At 33.2% G+C, this 14,705-nt stretch overlaps 1 protein-coding gene across 6 annotated transcripts in view; it reads left to right on the top strand.

The window, feature by feature from the left end:
* HYCC1 (hyccin PI4KA lipid kinase complex subunit 1) overlaps positions 1 to 14,705 on the top strand; it is a 75,330-nt gene that overhangs the window by 48,244 nt on the left and 12,381 nt on the right. For all 6 annotated transcript variants that reach the window (XM_008535611.2, XM_008535620.2, XM_070615935.1 and 3 more), the window contains 3 exons: positions 3,083 to 3,199; positions 6,176 to 6,263; positions 6,778 to 6,937. In XM_008535611.2, coding sequence (XP_008533833.1) covers positions 3,083 to 3,199; positions 6,176 to 6,263; positions 6,778 to 6,937 — 365 coding nt within the window. The remainder of the gene's footprint in view (positions 1 to 3,082; positions 3,200 to 6,175; positions 6,264 to 6,777; positions 6,938 to 14,705) is intronic.

Here is a 14,705-nt window from a genome sequence, read left to right as displayed (position 1 = left end):
CTCTCTCCCCACCCCCAACGTCTTCCATTAATAGCACCTCTAGCTCTCTTACCTTTAGGAACTAATCTTCCTCTATATAATCAAGTATAATCATGTAATTATGGTGAGGCTGCCGATAAAATTATCTGTGACAAGAGATCACCACCTTAATATCTATTTTTTCCTTTTTCCTTTTAATAATATATAAGATACACTTCCCTCACCTCTCCCCAAAGAATTTTATCTAGAACAATGGTCACCTGCTAGAGACCACGTTTTCTACCTTCCTTGCATCTAAGTGTAACCATGTGACTAGTTCTGAACAATGATCTGTTAACCGAAGTGGTGCAACTTCTAGGTTGTACCCTTGAAAAGCAGCTCCACGCCTTCCACTCTCTCTTTCTCCCTCCTTGCAGGATAGAAGGCAGATGTAATAGTAGTGATCCATCACCATATGGACAAGGGTAACATCCTAGAGAATGGCAGAATCCCAAGAAAGAAGGAGCCTGAGCACCTTAGGAACATAGCCAATCTACCCCCAGACCATCTGCCAGCTTGGACTTTTATGTGAAAGAAAAATAAATATCTACTTTAAGTTACCATTATTTACCTCTGTTAAAACAGCCAGACCAATATTTACACTGATACACTACTCTTCCAATAGTACTACCCAGGCTACCCAAGACCATTTTGATCATGTCACTCCCTTGCTTAAAACAACGAAACAAAAACCTTTGCTTGCTTTCCGCTGCCTGCTTGATAAAGCCTAGCAGGTTATAAGACACTCCGTGATCTGACCCCTAGCCAGCTGGCGTCTCTGTGATTTTCTATTGTCCTCATATTCTATCCTACTAAAATTTCCCTAGTCTCCTCGATGTCATGCTGTTTCATCCCTCTCTGCTTATGCCCTTTCCTATATTTTCCCTTAGAAAATACCACTTTTTCTTCAAGGCTCAGTTCAAAAGAATCTCTTTCTGGGAACTCTTCTCTGACCCTCTTCTTCTTCCTCTAGAGTTTACCACTTTCTCCTTTTGCCACCTCTGTAATTTGTTCATGGTGAATATTTACAACACAGTCTCTGTGATTAGATTGTGAATCCCTGTGGGAACTCATCTTTCATTTGTATCCCTACTGTCTGACAATAATATAAATCTTTAATAAGTATTTGCTGAATGAATAAATGAAATAATTGAAAAATACTATCGTATATTGGTTCTCTATTATTTACTGCCATCCCTATCATAAAGGTGTAAGGCGTAAGAAAATAAAATTTTTCTAAGTTTGCTTCCTTAGATAATAAGAGTAAGAGGAGTCTCTATTCTAGTTTGGATATAAGTTTTTGTAATATGAAACGAAATTTGAGTTGGTTTTATTTCATGTACAGCTAATTTTTCTCAGTTTCTGTCTTAGTCATCTCAGGTGCTATAACAAAATACCATAGACTGGGTGGCTTAAACACTAGGTGTGTATTTCTCACAGTTCTGGAGGCTGGGAAGTCCATGGTCAAGGTGCCAGCAGATTCGGTTTCTAGTGAAGGCCCTCTTCCTGGCTTGCAGGTGACTGCCTTCTCGCTGTATCTTCACATGGCAGAGAGCAAGCTCTAGTCTTTCTTTCCCTTATTATAAGGGCACTAATCCCATCATAGGGGCCCCACCCTGGTGATCCCATCTAAACCTAGTTACTCCCAAGGGCACTCCTCAAAATACCATCGTATTGGGGCATTAAGGCTTCAACTTGTAGGGGGCACGCACATTCAGACCATAAATATCCCTGTTCCCTTTTACTCTTGATTCTAAAGAGTTCTAAGATCCTCTCAATATCAAATGAATTTATATTTATTCTTTAAAGTTGCTTTGAATTAATGATGTCCTAGGGACATATTTTTGAAATGATCTGTGGTATGCTTGGGCATGTTTAAGTGAAGGCTTTGATTTATTGAGTAGAGGAAATATTAAGTTTCAGGTAGTAATTGTATGGGAGGAAGGGGTAAATAATTACAATCTGTTGACAAGCACTATGTTAAGTGAGGGTTGAATTATAGCAACCACTACATATTATGAAAAAACAGCTATTTTCCCATTTTATTAAAAATAGAAACTTACTGTTTATTTTAAAAGCAGTACGTGTTGATCATAGAAAATTTAGAAAATACATGTAAATATAAAGAAAAAAATGAGTCTATAATCTCACAACTCAGAGATAACTTCATGACTTTGTATATATGTTCTTTTTGCTGTGATGTACACCATTCACATATTTGTTTATTACAAAGTAGGATTAGGTTGTATGTGTTGTTTTGTACAGTTTTTTCCTGTCATTTAAATAGACTTTCAAAACATCGTGTTTAATTTTTTCATAGTATTCTCTGAATGATTTATATAATTGGTCCCCTGAGTTGGATTTTTAGGTGGCTTCCTAGTCGCTATAATAAATACTCCTTAACTTAAGTACTCTTTAAATATTGTTCACTATAATAAGTACTTCTTTACATTTCAATTTTGCTTATAGTAGTTTCTTTAAAAAAATTTAGTAAAATCTATTGAACTTTCTTTGGGGTTCTACCTTTAGTGTCATGTTTAGGCATATAAAGAATATGTATTTGCTTGTGTTTTATTTCTCTTATGGTTTTCTAACATTAAAATTTTCAATCTATCTGAAATTTATTGAGCTGTACTGTATGAAGTTTGAGTCTAATTTTAGAGTATTTCTTTGGAGCCTGCAGTTTGTGGCAAGAACTTTGTCAGGAATAGAGGATCATACCACAGATCTATTTATGATAAGTAGTGCTGAGTTCCATGTAATTGGTTTTACGGTAATCAAAAGGTATTAATAATTGAAGTGAACCAAATTAGTGAACCAGCTCTGAGAATCTGATTCACTTATTATATATTAACATACCTCTAACTTTATACCTTTTTTTCCTAGTCTAACTTACTCAGGAAAATGTTACAGACAAATGTTTCATTTGGAAAGATTCTTTATTTCATAGCTATTAGGTTTGTTATGAGAGTACACCTAGTACATTATTGGCTTATAAATGCTGCAAAATAAATCACCTAAATTTTTACCAACTTTACAAATATGTTTATTTTGGTCTTTCTAGAATCTGTGTTTGTGGATATCCCCGACAACATGTGAGAAAATACAAAGGTATAAGTAGCAGGATACCAGTTTCTTCAGGATTCATGGTACAGATGTTAACAGGGATTTATTTTGCCTTGTAAGTTTATTTCACATATAAAGTAAACCTTTGATCCCTTTGAAAAATTATGGTCTGTTTTATTGTTACTATATTCTAATCTCAATAGATAAAAAATCAGCATATTTTTGTGGAAGAATATGAATCAAGATCTTGATAATAGTTTTATTATTTAAAACATACCTTTTCACATTCTGAAGTAATCAACTAAAAGACTTCATCGTCTTTCTTTAATTCAAGGAACTAAATATACTCACAGTTCCTTTCTCCATTATTCTTTTTTTTTTTTTTGCCATAATTTCCAGATAGCTTTTTGTCCCCAATGAATATCTTTTGCATTTCCAGAAATTTTAAGTCTTTAAAAACATCTTAGATCCTCTTTGATCACAAATAGTTTATTGTTAATTTACTATTAGTTTCTAATGTTGATGCTCAGTCTTACTTAATGCTTTAGATAGTAGTATTTTCCTTTGAACTCTATCTTTTACTTGGTAATTCTCTTACTACAAAAATCTTACTATACTCTGCAGTATATTCACTTGATATGTTAATTTTCCCTAGTAGATTATAAACTTCTTGACTGAAGGCAGAATTTATGATCTTTGGGCCAAGTCTGGCCTGCTGCCTTTTCTTTAAAGTTTTATTGAAACACAGTCACATGCATTTGTTTATATTTTATGTATGGCCGCTTTTGCGCTACAGTAACAGAGTTGACTAGTTGTGATAGAGACTGTATGGCCCACAAGCCTAAAGTATTTATTTAGCTGTTTAAGAAAAAGTTTGTTGATTGCTGTGTTAAACCATTATTATTCCACATCTCTTGGATGCTCTGATCTGTTTTATTTTCTCTCTTTTTTGCTTTGTGTTTCAGATTGAGTAATTTCTGTTGATGTCTTCAGGTTCATTCATTCTTTCCTTGACTGTGTTCTTCATCTCTGTTTACCGTGGTTTATTTCTAGCCTTTTCATTTTACTCTTTCTTCTAGTTCCCATCTCTCTGCTGAAATCTCCATCTGTTCATACATGTTGTTCATCTTTTCCACTGGGGCCTTTAATATATTAATCATAGTTATTGTAATTTCATGATAACTACAACATCTAAATCATCTCTGAATTGGTTCTATTGTTCTTTGTCTCTTGACGTAGGGTTGTTTTCTTCTTGCTTTTTGTGAGCCTTGTAATATTTGGTTGATCATCGTTTTTTTCACAGGTAGGACAGTAGAGGCTGAGGTAAATATTATTTATGCCTGGAAATGGGCATGCTTTTTTTCTTCTAGGCCATTAGTGGAGTTGTTATAAGCGAGAGTGAGCTGGGGTTGGATTTTGTTGTTTCTGTGGTTACCTTCATATCTTCATGGCACTACCTATTTCAAATTCCTCTCATGTTACCTCATACTTAGGGTGAGAGCTCGATTGCTGGAGGGTTTTCCTCAATACTCTTGCTTCATCCTCAGCTTTCAGCTTTCCCTGTGTGTCTGTACCTCAGAGAGACTCTCTCTCCTTGTTCTTGCCCCTCCTCCCGCAGTAGAGTGCTGTTGCTTGTGTCTAGATGTGTACTAGCCTGCTGGGGCAGGGCAGGGGGAGAGGAAGTTGTGTTCTCTGTCCTGGTCTGTCCTCCATTCTAAACAGGCCCTTTGTCCCTGAATCTCAGGGGAGTGTGGGTAGGGGGAGTTTCTCAGTGGTCCTGCCCCTCCTCCAGTGGTAAGAGATCTCTAGTGGTCTCAGCATAGGACCATTTCCTGATCCTCCCCATAGGAAGAGCTTTCTTTTTTCTTTTTCTTTCCCGAACAGCCACAGTCTGTCTTCATCTCTGCCTTCAGGGTGAAAGGGTTTGCTGCTCTTTCCCCAGAGGCTTTAAAACTTCTGTTCCAGTGAGAGAAGGTCTGGCTGCATCTTCATGCCTTTCCTGCTCAGGCAGCCACTCTTCTCCTTCAGGCTGGGACTACCAAGGGCAGCTTTCTCTGATTGCTCTAGTCCCTTGCCTTGCCCCGTTTTTCTTGTGAGTGTCTAAAGCAGTTTTGTGGAGGAGAGCTTGTGAGTGGGTGTGAGCATCCCTTGTATCTACTCCCAGAGATTCCGTACTCTCATGCTGGTCCATGCTTGGCTTTTACTAATTTGTTAAAAAGTTTAGCTGAATTATTCTTACCCGCTTGCATTGTGGCCTGTCTCTCCTTAGAGGCACCTGTCCCCTCAGGTTTCAGGCTACTTGGTTGACCTATGGCCAGAGCTCCTTGCTGGATTCATGAAAAGTTCTGATTTTGTAGATTACCTGGCTTTACTTTGTTTCTGGAATGAAACCAAAGCTCTTTCCATTTTTTTTAGGCCTCACTTATACTCTCGATGTAATTCACACTTCTTTATTTTGTTGGCGGATGACCAAGCCATTATTTCTCTTTATCAAATTGATTCCTACAAATTGATTTTTATCAATCAATTTGTAGGAAGAGTTTGGCCATGTATTTGAAAATTAATATACACACACACTTTTTTTCTAAAATCTCTCTGCTGTTTGTGGTGTAAATCATGTACATTTCTAAATGACTCTCAGACTACAAAGAAGTAACTAGTTAGGAAACTGCAAGACACAGTAGTTGCAGATTCTCATTAAAAACCATGGGAGTTATAGAGTAATTTGACGATTAAGTGTTCTGAACATTATTCTGAGGTGTATAATTTATTATGCTCTGACTTGCTTTGTTAAAAAAAAAAAGTATAAAATGCTTTGAGATTGCTTAGCTTTTTTGATATCTGTTCTATAAATAGGCATGTTCTTTAGAGAAAAAATGTACATCTATAAAATTTTCTTTGTTATTAATAGGCTTTCAGATACAATTGAAAAGAATTCAAAGATTTAAATATGTTTTTAAGGAGGGTGAAAAGCTAAACAGTCTGCTAATATGATCTATTATTTTCATCAGTAAAGACAGTTTCTCGTTATATTTATTCAATTATGTAGAGTTAATTAAAAATAATTATACTTTCTTCATTTAATTTTCAGTTATAATGGAGAATGGGATCTAGCTCAAAAAGCATTGGATGATATTATATACAGAGCACAGCTAGAATTATATCCAGAGCCACTGCTGGTAGGTGCCTCGCTTATGTAAATTTTGTAATTTAAAATTTCTCAATTTAGAACTATAAATTGAGAAGTAGCCATTCATGGTGCATTAATATGTCATTAATACTCAGTGAGTCATGCTCCTGTTATACTAGGAAAATTTTATACTTGAAAAGGTATGTATAATAAAATTTGAAAATTTCATTAGACTAAATTTTTGACCCCTGATAAATAGTCTTTTTAACTTCTAAGAATGTTCTCCTTAACATGCTACAGCTGTATTTCTTAATTAGCATTAGATATTTGGAAATATAATTTAATATTTTGGAATTTTTAATTTTATCACATATATTATTTTTAACATACGTTTCCTTCTGAGCTCTTACTCCTTATTCTGGAGAATTTATGCATCATCTTATGAATTACTTTGGAGAAAGTATTCTTTTTTAAAATCTGTTAAAATTTAGCATCTTGTTTTATTTAAGGGTATAATAATACATCTGTTAGTATCAATCTTAAACTATATGTTTCCTTCTTAGGTTGCTAATGCAATAAAGGCTTCACTGCCTCATGGTGCCATGAAATCTAGTAAGGAGGGCACAAGGTGTATTCAAGTTGAAATCACACCCACTTCCTCTAGAATATCAAGAAATGCAGTAACCAGCATGTCAATAAGAGGTCATAGGTGGAAAAGACACGGTAAGAAATAAAAAACTCTCCAAATTAAAAGATTGTTGATGCTATCACATTTTTCTCTGTTCTTACAACACTATAACTTCTAACGTTAGTAAATAGTGTCATAATGGCATGGAAGAAAGAGCTGTTGGATCACCTTTAACTCCTAACTTATTATCCATCAGTGACAAGCAATAAGGAAAATAGAGCCCCTTATGTTACATATATGAAAGAAAATTTATTTAAACGTTGTATTGGCTTTTAAATTTCAATAGAGTAGGAGACTAGAAAATGAATTTTAAAAGTACTTATACATTTTAGGTTTCTATTGACAACTATTTGCAAATGTTCCTTAACGTTTCTGATTTCTCGACTAAGGTAAACTTGCACGTTGGAGCAGAACAACTAATAGGGACTTTAAAGTTTTATTCTGGACTTCTTGGTAAAGAATGCCATAGTAGTGATGCAACTCTAGGCATTTCTCTTTTCTAAAAGTTAATTTTCTTCCAAGATTGTTAGTTTTAATATTTCTTCTTGACTGCTTTATTTTATTATTTAAAAATTCTAGTGGAAGTTCATTTTATTCACCATGGCCTTCTCAAGTGCTTTCCTATTTCTCTCCTTTCTCTTATAACTTATTATTTTTTGTTTAATTTTGTATCCTTTTGTTACTCCCCTCCTACCTAGAAGTTATTGTAGTGTCAAGAAACTTTTTTGCCCCAAGCAAATATATATTAGGGGTAAAACAAAATCCATTCTCTGTTTTCTTCTTCGTACCAACTGTGATGAAAATGGTAGCTCCTTTTGGTATATTTGATTCCAGTTGTCTCTATGGTCTCTACAGAGAAAATGCAAAAGTGAGAAGAATGAGATTATTCATTATGAAATAGAAAGTTGATGATAAGAACTGTTGCCATTGTTTCTATTCAGAGAATCTAGGAGATAGTATATCAGAAAAGAATGATGATGAAATTTTTCATTTTAATGATCACTTTCAATTTTTTTCGTTTTTAACGTAGTGTGACAATTCTTGGAAGTCCTTTAGGAAGGCATGAAAGAGGTGATAATGTTTGCCATTAGCAAGGCAAATTATACTACTATTTAAAATATACAGTCAGAGTCTGAACATACTTCAGTTTATTCAGTGAAAATTATGCGACTGCATTGGACTAGATTACAGGTGGAAAGTCATTCAATTATATATGTTAGTACCCTAGAGATCAGCTTTCTGTTTTGGCATTAATAGGTAAAAATAGGCACAGAGGCAATGAACCAGATCATATGGGTCATTGTAACCATAATTACTCCCAAACTACCACTGCAGGAAAGGCAAGAATGAATTTTAATTCCTTTTCACTTTCTCTGCTTGCTATTTAGGTGGACATGTTGGGAATTAGAGGGGGAAATATAAATGCTGCAGTTAAAAACATGAAATATTGAAGCTCAATTGTATTTGTGCCTGTGTATGTGAAAAAGAGAGTGTGTATGTATGTGTCAATGTATGCATTTGACAGAATAAGATGTGTACCCTGCAATAAAATGGAAGCTATTTTTCAGAAATATTTTATAGGAATAAATTACGAAAACAAGAGAAAAGACTACTTGAATATATTCTATCTATTAGATTCTCATATATCTCCCAGATTCCGTTTTGGTTACCACTTGAGGGGTTGGCACTGTATCTTAGGACTACAGCCTCATTAAAGTAACCTTCCTTATCGTCTACCCTCCCACATTTATTCAACATTCACAACTCTAACACTTGGGCAACTCCTGAATATGGTAACAAAAAACTGACAGATGAGGATTTAGAAAAGTATGAACTATAAAAAGCAAGTTAGGTGCATGGAGCAGGTACAGAATATGGCTTAGTCTTGTTTACCACTCTTCTGGAATGTGAATTTCCTTTATCCAATGGACTCTAAAGTATTTCTAGTCTAAGATCTTTATCTCTATTGCTAGATTGCATTCTTCCTTTTTAGAGTAGTCTTGGCTTTCCTTCCTAAAGCAATATTTTTCATTGTTACCCTGTTCTGCTGAATTAAAAACTTGTCTGTTTTCCATCTTCATGGTCCTGATTCCTACTTGAACAGATTATTATTCTGAGCTCTCTAGCTGACACTGGCTTCTTGTGGAGAAGATAGGTATCTTTGCTATAGGTCTTAAATATGCAATCATGCACCACGTAATGACATTTTGGTCAATGATGGACCTCATATATGGTCCCATAAGATTAGTACCATATAGCTGAGGTGTGTAGTAGGCTATACTAGGTTTGTGTAAGTCCCTCTATGATGTTCACACAACGACAAAGTTGCCCAACGACACATTTCTCAAAACATATCCCTGTCCTTAAGTGACACGTGACTGTGTAGACAATTCCCAAGTTAGAAATAGATTTTTAAATTGTTTATTTATATATAAATTTTATTATAATATATTTATATATAAATTTTATATATAAATTATGACAAAATGTAATTTACTTATATATTGCAGAAACAATGTTAAAGGGCTTGTTGATTCCAGGATGATCCACAAAAACCTTTTCATCCCATGTTTCTGAAGCAGAGTACTGTAGAATGTAGGTTTAGTTTATGACTGTGTGAAAACACATTTAGAGTTTCTTTATTTGTTGGAACTCTAAGTGCATTTCCCATTCCACCTGTATCCCTACCACTCTCTTACCATACCAGCACTACTCTAAACTGTATCACCCAGTAGGAAGATGGAATATGCAACTTTAAGCCAGTGATGATGAGGGTTGGAGAAAGAGAACAGACAAGAAACATGACCTTTAAGGAATATTATTATTTTTTTCTCCTTGCCTCTTTATTTGTTACTGCCAGTGCCAGGAATGAAGGAAGCAATTGGCCTTTTTTTCCTCTTTTTTTCTTTTATTTATGTCTTTTTAAAAAATTGAGATATAATTGACAAGTAACATTAGTTTCAGGTGTACAACATAATGATTCACTGTATGTATATATTATGAAAGGATCACCACAAGTCTAGTTAACATTCATCACCACCAGTTACAAATTTTTTTTCTTGTGATGAGAACTTTTAAGATCTATTCTCTTAGCAACTTTCAAATATACAATACAGTATTGTTAACTATAGTCACCATGCTGTACCCTTAATAACCCCAGGACTTACTTATTTTATAAGTGGAATTTTGTACCTGTTGACCACCTTCATCTCTTTCCCCCATCCCGCCAACCCCTTCCTCTGGCAACCATGAGTCTGTTCTCTGTATCTATGAGTTTGGGGTTTTTCTGTTGTTTGTTTATTTGTTTAGATTCCTCATGTAAGTAAGATCATATGGTATTTGTGTTTCTCTGTCTGATTTATTTCACTTAGCATAATGCCCTCATGTAGTTGCAAATGACAGGATTTCCTTCTTTTTATGGCTGAATAATATTCCACTATGTATGTATATATATACACACCACATTTTCTTTATCCATTCATCCGCTAATGGACATTTAGGTTGCTTCCATATTTATGTCTTTATTTATCGCCTCTCTCCTTTTTTCAGCCTTTCTGGGGAGAAGAGGGAGAGGTGTAAATGAGGTTCTCCCATGGATATAGCCAAGCAGGATTTTCTTTTTTTCAGTTTTTTTCTTTCCATCTGCCTTTATCTGTAAGGAATATAGATAATTAAGCCCTGTGAACATATTGGTGTGTTTGCATTCTGGAGTCACCAGAAATTACACATGCTCATAAGTACATTAAATTGGAGCAATTAATCACATTTATTCTTTTCTCTTATTTGTAACAGAAAAATCTATTTATCTTTACAGCCCAAACATTCATATTTTAGTCTTTTTAAAATTAATTTGAAACAGTTTTAATTATTTGCATTTAAAAGATTTTTTTCTGAGATCTTCTAGAATGTATTTCAGGATTCTCTGAAGTGTCACAGATCTGCCATTCTTTTCTTAAAGTTAAGAATTATCCACAGCTTATATTTTAATGGAAAGAATTCTTCTGGAAGGGAAAAAATTACTTTAGCTTTAACATTTCCACATGTTTCAGAACATATATCTCTTGCCATGGTCTTGTTACTGTTAAATAACAACACAAATGTCTAGAATTGTATTTTGACCAGTTTTATTATTTGCTTGGCCCTGTATGGTTTTTTTTTTCTAATTAATAGACTTTATTTTTTTAGGGCAGTTTTAAATTCACAGCAAAATTGAGTAGAAAGTACAGAGAGTTCCCATATACCCTCTGACTGCCCCTACCCTCTCTCACTATCAACATCCCATGTCAGAGAGGTACATTTTAAGGCCATGTAATTTTAATTTTGACTGGACAGTGCATCCTCATATTGACTAAATAGGGTGATTTTTAAAGAAATGTTGGTTTCAACTGAGGTATTATTTTGGAGAGTCGTGTCTGACAATAGTATGTTTGCCTGGTTTTCTCCACTTTTTACTTGATTATTTTAATATTGTACCGATGTGGCTTAACTTAATGTTGTGTTTTCAAACTTTTTAAGCTTTGTGTCTAAATTTTTGAGAAAATTTTAATGACTTTATAATTCTGTGTCAATACATATGTTTGGAAAATAAAATCACAATGTAGAATTGCTGCCTTTGACTTTTAAGGTCATAATTTCAGAATTAATAGCTTTGTTTATATATTGTTAATTCTTTTAAGCATATTGTTTCAGTTAGTGTGTATTTTTTTAACCTAAATTTTCACACCACCTACAGATTGTGGGCTATTTAGAAGTCATAATTTGAAAGTAAAATGCAATTAGAGAAGGATGATAATAGAATAAACATTAAAAAATCACTAAATAAGGTAAGAAAAGAATGAATAGTTTATGACCATAACAAGAATCAAAATGAAAATTCCAATAAGAAATATAAGATAAAACAGTGAAATAATCTATTAATTTTTAACATTAATAATAAAAATGCAATTTTATTTTCTTAAATCTTTATTTCCTTAAAAAAATAAACTGAATAACTAAAAGGAAAACAGAAAGCATTTCTTTACAATATTGCTTCAATTCTATAGTCATTCTTAAATGTTGCTTCCAAAGCTATCTTCATCACCTACCAGTTTAGCTATAAGAGCTTTTTTTCTTAAATCCTCGATGATGCTCTACTACTTTGATTTTATTATACTATCTATACTTATCTATTTCCTTGCGCTTTTCCATTCTCTCTTCTCTTCTAGAGAAAACCTAATTACTATTTTTTTGTCTGTTTCCCCACCACCACCACCGTTATAGCTCACTCTTCTTCCACTTTCTAAAAAATCACCTATAACAACAATGTAACCAAGTTTCCTTTCTTTTAAAATAGTTGTTAAAATACCACTCTTTCGTTCTATAAAAGTTCCATAATTAAGTTATGGTTGCAAATTATGAGTGCTTATCATTTTTCTCAATTAGTTATCTAATGAAAAGGGTTATCTAGTGAAATCTCAGTTCTTTAAGTGCCCACAATTCTTTCCACTTGGGCATTTGTGAAATAATGAGACAAATAAGTGAAAAGCTTTTGGTGTGCTTTAAAGCACCAGGCTGATTGTTAATCAATTTAGAACTATTTAATTTGTTTTATTAGCTAAACAATAATTGTATTCTTGATAAATTTTTATTAGCTAGCTTGCTATTTGAATGATCCTGTGATTGATTAGGTCTTTCATTAAACTGTAAGGTTTTTTTAATGGAGTTCATAATAGTTTACATCATTGTGAAATTTCAGTTGTACATTATTTCTTGTCTGTCACCACTTAAGTGCTCCCCTTCACTCCCTGTGCCTACTCCCCACCCGCCTGGTAACCACTGAGCTGTTTTCTTTGTCTATGTGTTTGTTTATATTCCACATATGAATGAAATCGTATGGTGTTTGTCTTTCTCAGTCTGGCTTATTTAGCTTAACATAATTCCCTCCAGGTCCACCCATGTTGTTGCAAATGGGATGAATTTGTCTTTTTTTACGGCTGACTAGTATCCCATTGTATATATATATTCCACATCTTCTTTATCCAATCATTGGTAGATGGGCAAAACTATAAGTTTTTTATAGTTTAGATTTTCTCAATTTGAGATAAAGGTGTTTAGTTTGAGTGTAGTATCAAACACAAAGGGACACGTATGTTGTATAGGAATAATAGTTAGTTTAATGATCTTTTTGTAATTTCTATATCCCTGAAGCATGGTACTGCAACTCTATTATCTGACATTCATATCACCGTTACCATCAGGATTTTTTAGAATGTTGTTTTAATACCTATTGTCTCACTTTAATCCAGAATTAACATGAAAATAGAATAGATTGAACTTGTATTTCTCATTTATGTATGGTTACAACCGTTTGTAACATGTAGGTATCAATAATAAAAGCCATACTTATAAACCACAGGTCCTTTGGATTCTGCCGACTGCTTTTGGTCCTGGCATATGTTAAGTGGTTTATTTGTATAACATTGCACTTCATTATTTTGACTTAGGGGATTCAAGAGTATAAAGTTTTAAGTAGTGAAAATAAGAACTATATATATTTTAAGTCTTCTAACTTAGTAATACAAAGTAAGTACCCTGAGAATTTTAGAGTATTGAATTAATTGTATGGAATATTTAAGTGAAAAATCAAACAAACTACAGTTTACATAGATTGAATCTAAAGAAAGTGAAGTTTCATGTTGTTACTGTAGTTTTATTGCATTTTCAGTATTAAGTTTCTACTTAAACAATACAAAGTATTTAAATAAATTTAAATGATTACAACAAAGTTCACAGAGCCCTGTGATTATGTTTTTAAAAATGACCAAAAATGTGATTTGTTTCAATTTTCTGAGTGATTTAGCACTAACTTATTAGATGAGAAAATAAAAAGAACAATAAAAAGATGCAATTCATGTTGGAAAATAGTTTATTTAAAACTGGTTATTGATTTATAAAATGTTAATAAATTTTATCATATAATAACATTAATGAAACAGGACATTACTTTCTAACTGTTGCACAAATCTGGGTAATTATAAGAGATACATTTCAGTTAGGTATTTTAAAAATAATCATTTATAAATATTTCAAAACATTTAAGGTAGTATTTTGAGATACTGCAGAAAATAAATGTCATAAGTCTTGAGATGGAACATTTATTTTGTGAATCTGATTTTCTGACTTTATAAAGCATTTAGTTGAGGAGAAACAAAGTTGCTAATAATTACAAAAGTGTTTTGAAAAATGCAGAAATTGTCATTTTAAAGTCAATAGTAGCAAATTTTAAACACTTGGCTATTGGAATTTTACATCTGCGATTAGAAATTTATAATGCTTATACTTTTATTTTAAAAGTTGTCCATACTTATTAAGGAAATTTAGGGGAAAAAACCCTATCTGCTAGTTTTATAAAAAGGCTTAAATGATTTTAGTATCATTTTGAGAAGCTCCATTATTTTCAGATTCTAAAATGCTGTTTGAGGAACACATTTTCCTTTCCCAATATAGATGATAAAACATTTGGGCCAAAAATAAGCATTTCCTTCTGACCAAAGTTAGCACTGTGTGAATTATAACTGACATTCTTGATATGGAACTTTATACTCATGGAGGACAAAATAAAATATTAGCAAATATTAGATGACTCAAAGAAATATGACATATTAACCAAAAAGCTAAAATAAAACGTTGGTACAACAGACACATACGAACATTAGGTTTAAAGAGGAAAGACAGTAGTCTCAGAATCCTGGCTTAGCCAACTTTAGAAGAAAACAAAAAATCTTAGTCTATTTCTAGGTAGAATAAAACAAAATAACTTTTGAC

Source organism: Equus przewalskii, chromosome 4, assembly GCF_037783145.1.
Source record: "Equus przewalskii isolate Varuska chromosome 4, EquPr2, whole genome shotgun sequence".
NCBI classification, from domain to species: Eukaryota; Metazoa; Chordata; class Mammalia; order Perissodactyla; family Equidae; genus Equus; species Equus przewalskii.
Note: the sequence above shows the minus strand (reverse complement) of the source record. Positions and strands in the feature narration are given on the sequence as shown.